Below are 16336 nucleotides of genomic sequence, written 5' to 3' on the forward strand. Positions count from 1 at the left end.
AAAGTGTTTCCACACCACAAACTCTACGAACACGCAATTGCTGATCAAAACCAGTTTGATGCTAATTGTCGGGAATTTGTTTGATAAACTGAAAAATTGTCAGATGTTCTTCAGTCAATGTTATTTAGCGAGACTGGCCAAAAAACAAAACAAAAATGGCTGCACGATGTGTGATTGGTTAGAACTTCTTTGACAAACATTTTCAAGTAAAAAGCGATTTTGAGAATATAAACAGTAGACAAAGTTCTCTTCGTCGCCGACATTTTGGCATCATGTTTGCTTCTCGTTATTGAGATGCTGATAGGCCAAATTCTATTGATGCCTTCTAAGTATGACCATCTTTCCCGGGGTGTCATTTGTTTATGGTGATAAGCATTACTTATAAGTTGCTTGTATTTCACAGAGTGGGGATGGCACAAACCATGTTCTCGTACGAGCTAAGCTTGCGGTGCTCGATAAGAATTTTAAGCTTGCTGAGAGTATTCTGCTGGAGCAGGGATATGTGGATGAAGCCATTGAGATGTATCAAGAACTGCACAAATGGGATGAGGCTATTGCTGTGGCTGATGCCAAGGTATAGGGGTGGGGTGGGTAGATAGAAATTAACTGAACTGGGGTGGGGAGGGTGGGGAAGGTGGCATGTGTTTTACAGCGCACTAGAGCAGAATTAAACGTGTCACAGAATGTTTTCAAGGTACATTGAAGTAAAATTTTAAGATATTTTGTAACCGATTTGTATGAACAGTCCACAACGTTTCTCTAGTTCAAAAGAAGGTTGCCAGTTCCTGAAAACTACTCTACAACGAGCGCAGCCAATTTTTCAATCGTCAACACGTGAACCAAATCAAGCAGAAAAGGAATAAAAGAGTCTGCCTCCACAGCGGCAATTTAACTGGGTGGACAGTTCCGAAGCTCTATTTCAATTTTATTTCTTGTCATATTAGGGTCATCCAGAGCTGGAGAATTTGCGAGCCGCTCATTATCAGTGGCTATCAGAGACGGCTCAAGAGGAGAAGGCTGGCGAGGTGAGATCACACCACAGTTACGACTATCAGGCTCAACGGAGCTGCTGTTACATTTTCTCTTCATCTCTGCATAATTTTCTTTTTCTGGCCTTGCTGATTATTTTTATGCATGTTTCAAGGTGAAAGAGAGAGAAGGCAACTACAGTGAGGCTATCAATCTGTACCTGAAGGCTGGTTTGCCTGCTAAGGCTGCACGACTCGCTATGAGTAGGGAGGTAGGTGCTTTGTATTGCTGTTAAATGGGGATTAGTGGTGGAGTGGGGGAGGGGGGGTGTTGTGGGGCTGAGGATTTAAGGATAGAGATGAAGACATTGATATTTCTCACCAAAGCTATGTACTATCAACTCAAGCAAAAACATATTTTTTTCGTGTTAGGAGTTGATCCATTCTTCTGAGTTACTTGAGAGGATTGCAGCGGCGCTTCTGAAAGGAGGGTTGTATGAACAGGCAAGTGTCTTTCTGGTGATTAGTTAGAAAACTTTGCACCTGAGAAAGCAGTGGTGATGAAAATGGTAAAGTCATAGTAAATATTCCAAATGATCACACGTAAACTACGAATGAAAGATTTAAGAACAGATCCTCGCTGTGATTCTTCGAAGAGAGCTTAAAAATGAGATTTGATCGGTTGTCGAGTCAACGACCTTGTGATAAGGTAACCTCTAAAGCCATCTGGGAGCTGGAGTAAATGAATTATTTTGGCGATTACAATGCTGTGTTCTTGGTTTTTTTCTGTGTTCACTTTATAAGGTGTTGCTTTGTATCATCCTGTAATATTTGTTTTCTACTTTGTTCACTAAGGCTGGAGAACTTTACGAGAAAGTTAGTAAAAACGACAAAGCTATGGAATCTTATCGCAAAGGCAACGCGTACAGGAGAGGTATGGAACATTTCTGTTTAATTCTTATAATAACTATTAAATAAATCGCTTGCAAAGAAAAGTTAAAATTATTGAGGAAGTTAGTGCTATCTTTCAATTAATTGTGCAAATTGTTAGACGTTCACTTGACTTGTGTCACTCAGGAATGGGGGACCTGTTTCTAAATTGGCGACGCATAAAACGTATTGAGCGCTGGTTGTGACCAACATCAATGGAAACTCTGAAAGTGCAGAAGTTAACCTCCATAGCGATGTTTTTAGAATAATTAAATTGACTTTTCATTTTTCTTTTCGTCGCCGTATTTAAGCCGTGGAACTTTCTCGCGTGGCATTCCCTCGAGAGGTGGTCAAACTAGAGGAGGCCTGGGGCGACTATTTGGTGTCTCAGAAGCAGCTGGATGCGGCCATCAATCACTACATTGAGGCAGGGTTAGTAACATGCAACCTAGGCTTTCCTATTACAACTTGAGCGAATCATAGTAATCATCACGTTTAAAATCAGACCTTCTAACCAAAACAACTTTGATAGGAGAAAAAGCCGGAAAAAGGTCAGTTTTTCTGAATAAACCATGTCTGAAATACAAATACTAAAAGACAATTTCTATAAATTTCAGGTGTTCCATCAAAGCTATTGAAGCAGCAATTCAAGCTCGCCAGTGGAACAAAGCAGTACAGATTGTGGAGCTGCAGGATGATAATGTGGCGGAAAGGTGAGTGAGATAAGAACACGCAGAATCACACAGTGAAAGCTCTTCTAGCCGGAGTTTAGAGCAAGTTCTGGAATGGCACTACTGAAGTAATTCTAGGGACCATTCTGTTTCTTCCTGGACCGTTTCTTCTCTTGCTAGTGGTTCATGTGTGATATATGTATTTATCTGTCTGAGAGTCGCTGGTCTACTCTTTACCATTCTGTTGTTCTGTTTCTCTCTCAATATCCCAATAACATAGTTTAATAGTTTTTCATTTAGCTTACTGTTGACGTCTTGATAAGCAGCGTAAGATAGAACCTTTGTCCGTCTCAGATAGGAAAAACCTAACAAAATACCCCTATCACTCGGTGGCCATGTTGAGTCTCGGGGGAATAAAAAGCTTTGTTTTCGCTCGTCAAGCCTCGGCTCGACGCGAATTCAGTACGAGGCTTGCCGTGCAAAAACAAAGCTTTTTATTTTTCCTGAGACTCAACATGGCCGCCGAGTGATAAGGGTCTATGGAATAACGCACTGTGATTGACCAGCATGGCATCCAGGGTTAAGCTTCGGCAATGGGTTGCCTGTGGTTCGAACGCGCATTACTGCCAATGACATACTTTAGTAGTTTTTCATTTAACTCACAGTTTACATGTTTATTATATCAGGTATTATCACCATATCGCGCAACACTACTCTCAAGTCCAAGAATACAAGGTATTGTTTTGTTTTATTTGTTACTGACAAGCAACAGCCTCTTGAGTGACTAATTATATTCCTTGATATACGGAATTCATGTAAAGCAGTATTAGAGTAAAAAGTTTAGAAATAGTATATTACGGATGGTTCGTTAATTTTTATTCTGTACTGATGAATTTACCATGTTAAAGTTATCCATCCATCCACCTTGTATCTCATGTTCTTTTTTTACTGATCAGTTCTTATTATGCCTACTAATCCGGCTTCCTCTGACCTTCAGCTTGCTGAGAAGTATTTTGTCAAGGGAGGGGACCCACGGGCCGCTATCGAGATGTACACCAAGGCCAACATGTACGAGGCCGCACACAAGGTAACAAGCACTGAGTTGCAATTATCAATCTTTGCCGTTCATTTTTTCCCTCCATGATTATGTGAGTGAAAGGTTAAATTTAATAACTTAGAGGGTTTTTTTCCCCCACAGCTTGCAGTTCAGTGTATGACACAAGAGGAAGTTGCTGTAATCTACATATCGCAGGCTCAAGAGTTGGAGGCGCAAGGCAAATACAAAGAGGCAGAGAGGTGATCAGTCTAACTTGGTTGTATGCATTAACGCGGGCTTTTCTACCACCACCCCCCCCCCCCCCCAAAAAAAAGGCGGGAAAATACGTGACTCGCGATCAACCACATTCCCAGGGAAGGAGAAAGCCCTGGGAACGAGGTTGACTCGCGGTGGCGAAGAAGACAGCATGGTTTCCCAAAACAGTCTAGTTGGGATTGTACACAAGAATTAGAATATATTTTTTGTTTTGAAGCAGTTTATGCGTATTTTCTTTTTTAACAGATTGTAGAAGGGGGAGTTTATTAATTAACTATGGCTTGTAACTGTTTTTTTTTTTGTCAGATTATACTGCACTGTAGATGAGCCCGACTTAGCCATCAACATGTACAAGAAACTGCGGCAGGTAAATTGTTCTTCTGGCCGGTTCACTATTACCCTGGCACTCAAATTAAATTGAACTTCTGTTGAAAAAGGAATTTGATCAATATTGATTGTTGCCACACAACGGTTACACGGACATTTTGATTTTTCAAATAATGAGTTTTTAAAAGTAACAGTCGTGACTATGGCTTGTACTTTGGGCTCAGTTATTTTTTGGTAATGATGTTGTATTTAATGTATAACTGCTTTTACTTTTCGTAGTTCGACAACATGATCAGACTTGTGGGCATTCATCATGAAGATCTACTGGCGGACACTCACATTCACTTGGCAAAGGTACATTGTTTAAACATTCTTGAAATCGAGGCTGTTCCTTGGACTTCTTTGCTTTGAAGTCCATTATAGGTTTAGCCCGTTGCCAAAAATGGTGAAAACGGTCAGACAATAGCAAACTAACATCATATTATCACACACTTTGTACAGGAACTGGAATCTGAAGGACAGTTGCGGCAGGCTGAACATCATTTCTTGGAAGCGAGGGATTGGAAAGCAGCAGTTAACATGTACAGGAATCAAGACATGTGGGAGGAGGCATATAGGGTATGTTAAATGCACTGCAACTCGTTTATGCTTGTTTGTTTTTTTCATAGAGAAGCTATTTGTTATCAGTGTAAGACTTTCCATCCCTTTCGCGACATCGTATTGACGTCACAACTGTCAGAGTGCCCCAACCCCACTCCCCTGAACGTTTTGCCGTTCCGGCGTTCTTCACACCCATCTTACCATTCTTTTCTCCTAGGTTGCCAAGCAACACGGTAGTCAAAATGCGTCGAAGCAAGTGGCCTACTTGTGGGCAAAGAGTTTGGGTAAGAACCAAGATCAAACTGTAAATTCTCATTTCTGACGGCCATACGTTTGTTTTAGTTTAGTTATAAGAATGAGATAAATCGAGACAATTATTCCCAAACGGATGATATAGTTATTCTCACCACGTGCTTGTTCAACATTCATTTTGATTGCAAGGAGAAAACAACTGTTGATCACCTTTTGGATGCCTTTTTCAGGAGGAGACTCGGCTGTAAAGTTACTGACCAAGTTTGGTTTGCTGGAATCAGCAATAGATTATGCAGCAGAGAATTGGTAAGAAGTTCATACACAGGAGGGTTGTCTTTTGGAAAACGTGTTGGTCTTACTTACCCACAGTAAAGTGATGGATTGGCTCTTGACTTGCTCAAATCTTTGGTAAAACTGTCCAGTCCTGTTTAATTTACGTCATTAGTATGAAATGCTTGAGTGCGTTCCCGAGGCTTTATTGTGCAGGGCAATGCAGTGGTGCCGTAAACATTGCACAGTCACTGAAAAGATATTGTTTCTAAGAAATAAGGCGCTGAATCACGAGTTTTTCGTCTTTTCTTCAGTGCTTTTGAGTTCGCGTTCGATTTATCCCGTACGGCGATGAAGTCTAAGTTGCCAGACATTCACCTGAAGTACGCCATGTTTCTGGAGGATGAGGGCAAGTTTAGTGAGGCTGAAAAGGAATTTATTAAAGCTGGCAAATCCAAGGAGGCTGTGCTAATGTGAGTTTAAAAACAATCTGAAGTGTTTCATTGTGTTCTCTGCATCAAAAAACATTGAACGGTGTAACTTTTTTGTGATTTTCCCTGTTCCTCCCTTTCCAGGTATGTTCATAACCAGGACTGGGACAGCGCTCAGAGAGTAGCGGAAGAAAACGACCCAGACAGCGTGACGGACGTGTTAGTAGGACAGGTATACAACGATTTTTTGTGAGGTTACATTATTCACCTTTAGAGTCTAGTACGAGTGCGATTTCACTTCAAGTTTTTAGTGAAGTACTAAGAAGAGATATACCCCAGGGCTGAGTTGCTCGAAGCATGGTAAGCGCTAACCATTGGTTAAGAGGTATTAAAACCTATAGGTTGTTATGGTATTTAACCCGGGTTAGCGCTAACCATGCCTCGAGCAACTGGGCCCAGGAAGCTTCATTTTACTCTCTGTGAACGACGGACTTGACGCAGTTGTCTTGAATGATGATAGCTTAGCCCTTTCGTGTTTCCAAAAAGGACGAGATCATCTACGTTTTGAGGACTTGTTTTCGCCACTACGCCGTTCTCACACAAACTCGTAGTAAAATGACGACGGCTATCTCGTTTTCCCGCCAAAATGACGCTGGTTCACGCGTGCGCACTCTTTCGAAAAACTCGTACTCATACTACAGGTCTCTACCTACTTGTAGACGGCAGAGCTTAAAATTGGCTACTGTCCCTTATTAAAAGGTGAAGCAGACATATAAGAAAGGCAGATGTAAGATCGAGAAAAGCCTTTCATAGTAACCTTGTTTTGAGGTATTTATTGTTTATTTATTTGTCTATCATAGGCTCGTGTTGCATTTGACAAAAAGGAATTCCAGAAAGCAGAGACATTTCTACTGCGCGCTCAGAGACCAGAACTTGCTGCACGTTACTACAAAGTAAGTTTATTGTTAAATGCTTTAATAAGCAACTGACCATCCGATAAGTTTATTGTATCACTTAATTAGTGGACTAACTTTATAATCGACAATGAACTAAATCGCGTTTCAAATAGTTACAAATAGAGTTTCTTCTTTCGACTATGTTGCACTAATGTCTGCACAAAGCGAACGTAAGATTACAGTTCGAGTATAACTTTTCAAACCAGCATACCTCACATCAACCTCTTTCCTTCTGTTTCATTTTGTACTGTCCAGCAACACAGTATGACAAGTTTGAAATGCGAAAGTGGTTTTTACACTAGTATTCTGATCTGGAGTTCTCTGATATCTGCTTGATTATAGGAAGCTGGCATGTGGACCGATGCTTTACGAGTTGTGAAGGAGTATTTGCCTCATAAGGTATGTAGTCTTACAACAATGCCTTAGAATTTACATAGTTCGAAAACGAGTCTTGAGCGTGCTTTCGCCTTTTTTGTGTTCACATGCGTGCCAAATTTTTGTAGTGTATGGTTTTTGTGACGAAGAATAAACTTGAAATATTGTTTTTCTCCTTTAACAGCTGGAACAGTGGCAAGACGAGTATGACAGAGAGGTGATGTCCAAAGGCAACAGGTACCGTGCTTTCGATAAGGACAAGCTTGTGTAGCAGACACAAGAATTAATGAAGGGTGCGAATTCAAGGATAAGGTCACGTTGAGGAAGAGTACCCCTCACGCTTTCCTGAGATTACGTTCGACACTAACTCTTGCTAGCTAAGGACAGTATGTGCTTGTTGGTATTCAAGGATTTATTTAAAGAGGCTTGTTTCTCTTACTGACTGGGTGATGTATTTATTTTTTCAGAGGTGCAGAGTCTTTACTGAATCAAGGGGTTGAGTGGGAAAAGAAAGGAGAGTACAATCGAGCTATTGATATGTACATAAAGATTACACCCAGTATGACCACGGACCATGAACTAGTGGAAGATGCTATGGTGAAGGTGAGACGGTGGAACTGAGATAACTTCTTGAAGTTCTGATATTTTTTCCTGTGCTAGCCCGGAGTCGGAATATTTTCACTACTTAGAAGCTGGACAAATGTGTTGTATTTGTTGTCACTGAGACGCAAATTAAAGTCGCTCATGGATTGCAGAATATTATTGAATAAACTATTTGACACACAAAAGGTTTAGTCGCGCTACAAGCCTAAGCGACCCGGTTTCTGTAGCAGAAGCAACCCGGAATGTTGCTACTCCCCCTTGGATGGGATGCTTGTCCATCGCAGGGTTACCCCCAGCAGTATGTCGCCGGTACCCATTATACACCTGGGTGAAAAGAGACAATATGGAGCAAACTTTTTTGTCGGAGGAAACAACACAGCAATGAAGAGACCAACTTGGCCTCGAACCACCGACCCTCCGATATTCCAGTCAAAAGTTCGATTGAGTGTCCGACGCGCTAACCACTACACCACCCCCTCATATTACACGAAGGCGTACTGTAAAAGAAATATCTTGAGGCACCTGGGGTGACAACTAGTGTTCAAACACCGTTTAACTCAGTGTTATCGTGCTTGTTTTGATTTGCAGGCTGTTGAACTTGCTATGAAGTTTGTCAGTGACCGTGCTTATGATGTGGCGAGGGTGGCCTGTGCAAGACTCGCAGAGATCAAGTGCTATGAACAGGTCTGTTATTGACTTTCACTCCACTTATTGGTAGGCCTGTGCGAATGTTCCACTGCACACTGTACGATGAATTATAGACAGCCCAGTGGCATTTCATAAAGAACTGAAAAGGCTTTCGGTGTCACACAAGTTGAAATTTGGCAGAGCAAAAGAAGGCAGGTGTAAAACTACAAGCTAAAAAGGCGAATGTTTGCACAGCTCTAAAGAGTCATCAATTGCTTCTACTGCTAATCAGGTTGATAAACTAACCTTTTTTCATGTTTTTTTCCTTTCCAGGCTGGTGAGCTTTATCTTGGAGTGGAGATGGTAAAAGAAGCCATTGATGTGTATATTCAAGGTGAATTGTGGCCCAAAGCTAAGAGATGTGCTGCCGAGATGGCACCAAAGTAAGTCAATTAAAGTTTGCAAAGTGATTCTCTTTTTCCCCCGTCTTTGCGCAATTGTCAAGAAATAATGTATTTTTCAGTCAGTGGCAGACAGAAGCATATTTGGAAAAAGAAAATCCGAATTCTCCCAGCAGAAATAAGATTATCTTCTTTCTCAATGATGTTGTGACGTTATTCTTGTCTCTTTGCTTTCACTTTTACAGGTACGAACAGTATGTGGAAGACGCTTATGTTGCGTTTTTAAAACAGAAAGGCCAAGCTGAACAGGTTAATAATAACAATTAAAAAGAAGCTACCTGCGTTTCGTAATCTGTTTTAATCTTGTACAATTAATTATAACCTGTACTTCTTTTAAGTTGCAAGTTGTTCTGTTGTTTTCTTTCGTTTCGCTCTTCTGCATTTTAAACCATTCTATTATGACCTGCAACGTTTGACAATGTTAGAGCACTATCTGTTCAAAGCGCTTTGCTTCATTCCCAACCTGAGCGATGTTGTTTCAAAACTGAGGATGCGCGCGTCCTGACTGGTTTGATGAAGAAACATGACACTAGGGGAAAGGTTTTTCCATCGACTTCAATGTCGACGCTGATTGTAGCTTACTTTGCCAGTGGTGTATGAGTAGTCTGACCTGTTTTTCCTGTTTTTCCAGTTGGTTGATGTAGATGTGATTGCTGGTTTGGATATGATGGTACAACGAGGACAATGGGACAAGGCTATTGAAACCGCTGAACAACAGGTACGAAGGCGGCAGTTTCATGTCACTGTCATGTTACTGCCTTAGCACCTTTGCTTCCGCTTCCCCTTTAGTATGCATGCGTTAGCGTTTGAAACTCAAAATGGGGGACCATAACAACCATAACGGGTTGACAGAAAGTCCTCATCTTTCGGATTTAAGCTTAATAGTACAAAATCTTTTGATTGATGAAGATTTTTGGGGAAGTCAAATTTCGACCTAAACTCACGTCTACCACCTTATGTCGCGCTAATTCTGTGTCTATTTTCTTTCAGGGATACGAAGTTCTTAGTAAATACGTTGCGTTGTACGCTGCTAATCTGATCAAAGACAACAATACTCTAAAGGCGCTGGACCTGTTCTGTAGATACGGTGCACCGGCTAATCCGCAGGTGAGGACACCAAAACAGCCATTTTGTAGTGGTCTGACAGTTTGCAAAACACATGTTTCCAGCAATGAGCTTCATACATGGAACAAATTACCCAGCTAAGACATTACTGCATTTCTTCCAACAGAACTTCAACATCTACAAGCGAATTATATCTGAAATCATATCAATGCCAGGACTCAATTCTGCTGAGAGTTACCGCACCTGGGCTGACCTCAGAGACGTTCTCTTTGAAATAGTAAGTTTTAAACATTACTGAATGAATACCCACAAAAATCTTCAGAAATCTCCGCAGCTTTGTGTTCGCACGCCGCACAAGTCGTGATTTGTCCATTTATCAATTTGGCTGTGTGGAAGTATTTTGCACAGGATGAATGTAATCTTTTTGAATATTTATTTTAGGTTGAAGGGCTGAGTAAAGGATCAGCGGGTGGTACACCGCAGGCTCAAGAGTTTGAGGTTATGTTGGAGATCATCCATTACTACAGTACCAGATGCGCCTGCATGCAACACAAATCACTGGTGAGCGGCTGTTTACTTTGGTGCATGTACCAGATGTCGCACGTTACTGTATGAAATTGCAAAGTGCCTTTCCTTAGAGACGGGTTGAACTTTCTTTGGTCATAATTTGCTGTCCACTCCCCTTTCTTTGTACTGTTGCTCAGTTACAAAGTGAATGGCGCAGACGTCACTCCGGAAACTCCCTGCGTTGCTACGGAAGGAAACCCAGTCGCGCTTTCTGCAAATCAATGTACGCGAGTTCAATGTTCACTTCCCTTTAATGGCTCGCTATTTCCGAAAATGAAGGACTATTTCATTTCCGGTAATCACCCTCCATTTCTACAAATGGCTAGTCACTCTTGGGAATGAGCAACTAGCAAGCATCAACTGGCGTATTAGCAAGGCAAACAGGAACCGTTGTTAATTTAGACATGTTTCCTGTCTTTCGTAGAAGGTACTCCTGATGCTACCACTTTACAAAGACGAGCTCTCCTTTTACTTCTTCTTTTTTTTTAATGTTTCAACAGGATACCCTGGCAGCCAAATTATCCATTTCTCTTCTCCGACATTCTGATATTATCCCATGTGACAAGGCCTTTTACGAGGCTGGAGTCGCCGCAAAGGTTAGTGAACGATCTCTTCACCATACGAGTGTGTAATCATATTTTCAAATGTCTCATGGACGACTTTCCAGTTGTGTAACCAGCAACATACAATCCTGCGCCATAACAAACCTTTTCTATTTACTACTTAACAGGGTGTTGGCTGGGACAACATGGCTTTCGTTTTTCTCAATCGTTATTTGGATCTCAGCGAGGTATGTCACATCTAGAAACGTGTTTCTTTGTTTTCGTAAAATTTGTTTTGTCGTGAAACGTGAATTGCCATTTCTATTGTGTTTCTTGGTGTTACTGAAATCTTTATCGGTTTATTTTAGTTGCTTCCTTTGGTACTCGTTTCTTTGAATTCTTTCGTTTTATGCTATCCAGTGATCTCAACAACAAGAACGAGTCCAATGTTTTGGTTTGAATAACTGATACACGTTATGTTTCGTTGTTTATTTCCAGGGTATCGAGGAAGGAAGTCTTGACATGTTGGACAACAGTGACTTTTCAGACACTGACATCCCATTTGAGGTTCCTGTCCCGGATAAACAACATTTACCAGTAAGTTTTCACAATCAACAAAGACGAGAGGAAGAGTGATGCTTGATACACTTAACAGAGTCTAACCGATAACTTTAAATTATTTTTCTGTTCTGTATTTTTCAGGAGGAAAAACGCGAGGAAGTGAAAGAGTGGGTGCTGGCTGTGTCAATGGATCAAAAGGTTGGATTTTCATTGGTTAACAAAGAGGCGCGGGTTTTTTTTTTTCAACCAATCACAGAGCGTAATAAAGCAAAACCAAAGTAAACGCGAATTACTTTCGACAGTAAACTGAAACCAATTCTATTGGTGACAGGGGAATGTTACCAGCAGTTCTCCATTAATCGTCGAGTCTAAAACGCTATTTGATTTAATTGACTCCATCGCTTCTATAGGGTAGTGTTTAGTAAGAAGACCTTGATCAGAGCTGATATCAGTCCTACTTCCTCTCTACAGGTGGAGCAAGTTTTGCCGACAGATGAGCGTGACACGTACGAGGCATGTCTTTTAGCTGTTAACACCGGCATCACATCTTTACCGTGTGTTATCACAGGTATAAATATCCTTACTAGCCAATGAAATACAGTTCTCCTCTAAATATTCTACGATATTCCATGAATTGTTGCTGGTTTTACACAAAAGAAAGGACTGAAGTCTGGTCTTTATTTAGGATATCCTGTTTTGCGAAACAAAATCGAGTTCAAACGGCCGGGCAAGGCTGCTAACAAGGAGGACTGGAACAAGTTTATCATGGCTACTAAGGTGGGTTGGTTGTCCTGTGCTTAACTGTCTCGATTTCAAACAGAAGCTCCATGTGTGATTCGACATGAAAGAGCAGATAGGTTCCATAGCAAAACCCAATAGACCATTTCCGAGTTGCTTAGAACCTCACGAAAGCGAGGCCGAGTGTAAAGTTTTGGTTATGAAAATTAGTTTTCTTTCATATGCAAACAAAACTAATTTTCATATGAAAAGTTTTGCACTTAGCCCCGCTTTCATAGTGAGGTTCACAGCAACTCGGTAATGGCCCATAGAGTTAGCTGAGCAGTGTATGGATGGAGAAACGAAAGAACGTCTAGGAACAGTAATGTACGATTCATTCAAGTTCAGTTGGTGTCTTGATGATTGAACAATCCATAATGCTTCTTGTTTCCTTTCCAGGTTTCCCACAGTCCCGAATGCCAGGATGTGCTGCGTTTTCTAGGGAACTGGTGCGGAGCGCCTCAGAACCCTTCTTATTCCTTCAACTGAGGACACACAAATCATCTGCTATTTATTCCCATCAGATCACACAAGATAACTTACAGTGTCAGGAATGGCGACAAAAACATAGTATTTATTTCCCAATTTGATGCGTGAGAATCAATGTTTTGAAAAACTCGTAATATAAAGGGATTCGGCCAAGCTTTCCAAGCTCAAGATTCTTCTGTTTCTTTAATCTTAAAACTGCAGATGAAATCTAATGAAAAAAAAAAAAACCTCAGCTACGTATCAAACAATGAAGATCGCTCGTCTATTATGAGCAAGATAATCCCCTGCCCACTCCTCACTGGAAAACTTACCCTCAAAGACTTTACCCTCCCCTCCCTTCCCTAGCTTGTGCATTTGATTTCGCGGTTATTCTCACATAGAGAAAGAAACTAACCTGATTTGGTCCGCGAACGCGCAGTTGAAGTCACAAATCAAAACCCTCGTTATCTAGAAATTGACAGGCTGCGTTCTTTGCGACCCCGATCAGTGGGCATTTGGTCATGATCTCTTGTCCACATAGAGTGAGGAATTTGACCAAACGTTTTCCTCATAAAAGTCAAACACCCGGGGGATGATCATGCTTGTAACAAGCTGATACATAAAGTTATAGAAACCAAACCAACTCAAACCGACCTAAACTTGACTCGTTTGTCTGCAATACACTGACACCCAAACTAGCGTCACATCCCTCATTCGACCCTAAAAAAACACCACCTTGCACGAGCAAGTGGGCAGCAGCTTACTCTGGAGTTCTTACTCAATATTCTTGGTTGTAGTTATGTTTGCTGTATATAGTGCAGACTGTTGTTAGTGTTGTGCATAAGTGTACTTCTTGTTTAAGAACATTAAAATAGTTGTGTTGTCACAACTTTTGTCACGCAATTCATAGAAACTGGTTCCGTGTTTTTTTACAAAGCATCACTTCCCGGTCCTAAAAAAAGCGAAACATTCAGATTCTCCAAGATACTAAAACAGTCGCCTTCATCCCCCTAACAAAGATCTGTACAAAACTAGCTTCCATAACGATAAAGTCAGTGACTCGTAAAAACGGTTTATGAGAAGCAGAAACAGCCGCGGATGCTGCAAACAGCTGTGCAAAACCTTGTAACGGGAAAAGATGGGTGGCTCAGTCGTGTCTGCCCAACGTATTTCTTGCACTCGTATATGTATTTACTATACCTGTAAAAAGACAGAAGACATGCTATTGACAATTTGAGGAGGAGATCGTGGTAATTTGTTTCCCACCTTCATTGCGAACATATTAGCGAAAATAACTTCCTGTTGGCATCCTTTTACGAGGTCAATTGTTTCAGCTGAACTTCCTTTGCACAAAAACAAAACACTTGTGAACAGGGTGGCCAGAGGAGAATCGGCTCATACAGTGGAACCTCGATTTACCCGAGTGCCAAGGGACTTGGGAAAGTGGTTCGTCATATCGAAAACCTCTTTATAACGAATTTGCGCAAAAACAACCAAAATGTTCGTTTTATCGAGGTGTAGTTAATAATTGTTTTGTAACGGTGTTACGTTGCACTACCCAGTATTTCCAGATCTGAATGATTAAATATTAAACATCTGTGCATTAGTGTCTGTATGAAGCTGCTTTACACTGTACATAGCTACGGCACTGGAAAACTGTACAGATAATACCTCTCCCTATAGCACATACTGTATATATAATGAGCTGTTGACCGAGAAGTTGTTTCCTTGTTACAGGATTAAAGGATTTTCATCGCTGTTGGTTTGTTCCGCATTCATATTCTGTCGCGTGTTACATTTATTCGTTATATCGGGGTAGATTTTAAGTTTGGGCTCCGGATTGTGTTCGTTATGACGAGGATTTCGTTATATCGAGGATCTGTCCCATACATTTCACTCTAACTTTGGCCAGGCTTTCTCCCACTCGCATTACCTGATAATTTGAGGAAGAAATCGCAGTAATTTGTTAATCCCACCTTCCCAATTGTCACTGATTGTGACCATTAAATAAATAAATGCAAAGAGCAAAGCAAAACTTCCTGCTTCCTCTTACAAGATCAATTGTTCCAGCTGAACTTCCTTTAAACAAAACTCTGGTAATCATGGTGGCCAAGCAAGAGTTGTTGTTATCGTTTGGGTTTGTGTTTTATGATATCAGCATTTCTTCAGGAAGTTCTAAAACAAAAGCAGTGTCAATCACATTCTGTTGTACTGAGCATATTACCTCAACTACAAAAGATCATTTAAGGCTATTAATTTAAAAATAAATGCAGCAATTTGTAAATTTTACCTCTCCAATTATCAACCAATTAACAGCAATAAATGCGTCCATCAATTTCCTGCCCTCCTTGTACGGGGTCAACCGCTTCAGCTAAACGTCCTTGAAACACAATCTGTTAATCTAGTTTCCACTTTCAGGAAAATGCACAGCTTTTCCGTATAAGATACAGTATAAAAGAGATGTGTGCTTTGTATCCGTTAACCCAGTTCATCCAGTATCGGAGAAGAGTATAATCTACAAGTTAAAACCTTTCTATACAGGATGTTGATTCGAGCTCTCGTCCTCTGTCTTCTTATCGCTGTTTTTACCACATTGACAAAAGGTGAGACGGAATCAATGTTGTCTTTTATTTGTTGGTTCTCATTTTAGTTCGAAAAATCGTGTTCCAATTGAGACTACGAAAACTTCACGTTCTGTCATACCATGAATTAAGAGAATTGTTTCCTAAAATTCATCATCATTTATTGCCTGCACATCGTTCCCGCCGTTTTTTTTATTTTTTTTTTTATTTTCACGATTTTTCCGCGCTGTTAACCAAACTAAACACAAGATGATAGTCAGGGCAATGGTCATTTACGAAAGAATAAGAATAATCATAATAATAATAATAATAATAATAATAATAATAATAATAATAATAATAATAATAATAATAATAATAATAATAATAATAATAATAATAATAAAACAGTGCTTTACTGAGAATTGTGTGATTCAAGCAAGCAGTGCTTTCATAAAGCCAAATTTTTTTCCAATTTATTTCCCAGGTACAGCGGACAAATGTTGTTTGGAGAAAGACCCAGGTGTTGGTCACTCTTATGTGTCACGCTTCTACTACAACAAAGTCACTGGACAGTGCTTGCCATTCATATACAACGGAGTGCTAGGAAACGAAAATAACTTTGAATCTATACAACTGTGTTTGAATGCCTGCGGCGCAGCAGCGTGCTGAATCGAGATTGCTTAGTTCAGGTGAGAAATAGTTAATTTAGGGTTTAAAACCTTACGTGTAAGTTTTCAAATTGAGAAGTTCTCTGTGATTAAGCTGAACAGATAGTTCCACTGATTTTAGATTGTTTGGAGTCTGTGGATGAAATCCTGAAAGCTATTTTGCCGTGCTTTCCTGTGCTGCTGTTTCGTTTGCTGTAAAAGGCGGTTCTAACTTTTCAGTCTGTTGAAGAAATTCTCAAGTGCGACCACTTTCCTGTTTTTCAAAAAGAACGTTGAACTTTTCTTCTCTGAGGTTCAGTTTTAAACGAGTGAAATCGGAATTTCCACCATTGTTTTCCGTG

At 40.5% G+C, this 16336-nt stretch overlaps 1 protein-coding gene across 2 annotated transcripts in view; it reads left to right on the forward strand.

The window, feature by feature from the left end:
* LOC146452827 (intraflagellar transport protein 172 homolog) overlaps positions 1-16336 on the forward strand; it is a 29925-nt gene that overhangs the window by 12946 nt on the left and 643 nt on the right. The window contains exons 22-58 of one of the 2 annotated variants that reach the window (XM_085097373.1): positions 404-574; positions 945-1025; positions 1145-1240; positions 1401-1472; positions 1824-1902; positions 2210-2330; positions 2516-2611; positions 3256-3304; positions 3567-3656; positions 3768-3865; positions 4188-4248; positions 4488-4562; positions 4710-4826; positions 5026-5092; positions 5291-5366; positions 5645-5803; positions 5906-5993; positions 6622-6714; positions 7060-7116; positions 7277-7329; positions 7560-7695; positions 8284-8379; positions 8656-8765; positions 8969-9032; positions 9415-9501; positions 9774-9890; positions 10015-10125; positions 10290-10409; positions 10916-11011; positions 11146-11205; positions 11456-11554; positions 11660-11716; positions 11990-12086; positions 12204-12295; positions 12695-14278; positions 15182-15366; positions 15812-16016. In XM_085097373.1, coding sequence (XP_084953499.1) covers positions 404-574; positions 945-1025; positions 1145-1240; positions 1401-1472; positions 1824-1902; positions 2210-2330; positions 2516-2611; positions 3256-3304; positions 3567-3656; positions 3768-3865; positions 4188-4248; positions 4488-4562; positions 4710-4826; positions 5026-5092; positions 5291-5366; positions 5645-5803; positions 5906-5993; positions 6622-6714; positions 7060-7116; positions 7277-7329; positions 7560-7695; positions 8284-8379; positions 8656-8765; positions 8969-9032; positions 9415-9501; positions 9774-9890; positions 10015-10125; positions 10290-10409; positions 10916-11011; positions 11146-11205; positions 11456-11554; positions 11660-11716; positions 11990-12086; positions 12204-12295; positions 12695-12784 — 3231 coding nt within the window. In that variant the 3' untranslated portion in view covers positions 12785-14278; positions 15182-15366; positions 15812-16016. Of the gene's footprint in view, positions 1-403; positions 575-944; positions 1026-1144; positions 1241-1400; positions 1473-1823; positions 1903-2209; positions 2331-2515; positions 2612-3255; positions 3305-3566; positions 3657-3767; positions 3866-4187; positions 4249-4487; positions 4563-4709; positions 4827-5025; positions 5093-5290; positions 5367-5644; positions 5804-5905; positions 5994-6621; positions 6715-7059; positions 7117-7276; positions 7330-7559; positions 7696-8283; positions 8380-8655; positions 8766-8968; positions 9033-9414; positions 9502-9773; positions 9891-10014; positions 10126-10289; positions 10410-10915; positions 11012-11145; positions 11206-11455; positions 11555-11659; positions 11717-11989; positions 12087-12203; positions 12296-12694; positions 15367-15811; positions 16017-16336 lie in introns of both variants that reach the window. The other variant, XM_085097372.1, reaches the window with a different exon arrangement.

The sequence above is a fragment of the Pavona decussata genome, unplaced genomic scaffold (assembly GCF_977016875.1).
Source record: "Pavona decussata unplaced genomic scaffold, jaPavDecu1.1 SCAFFOLD_366, whole genome shotgun sequence".
Classification (NCBI taxonomy): Eukaryota; Metazoa; Cnidaria; class Anthozoa; order Scleractinia; family Agariciidae; genus Pavona; species Pavona decussata.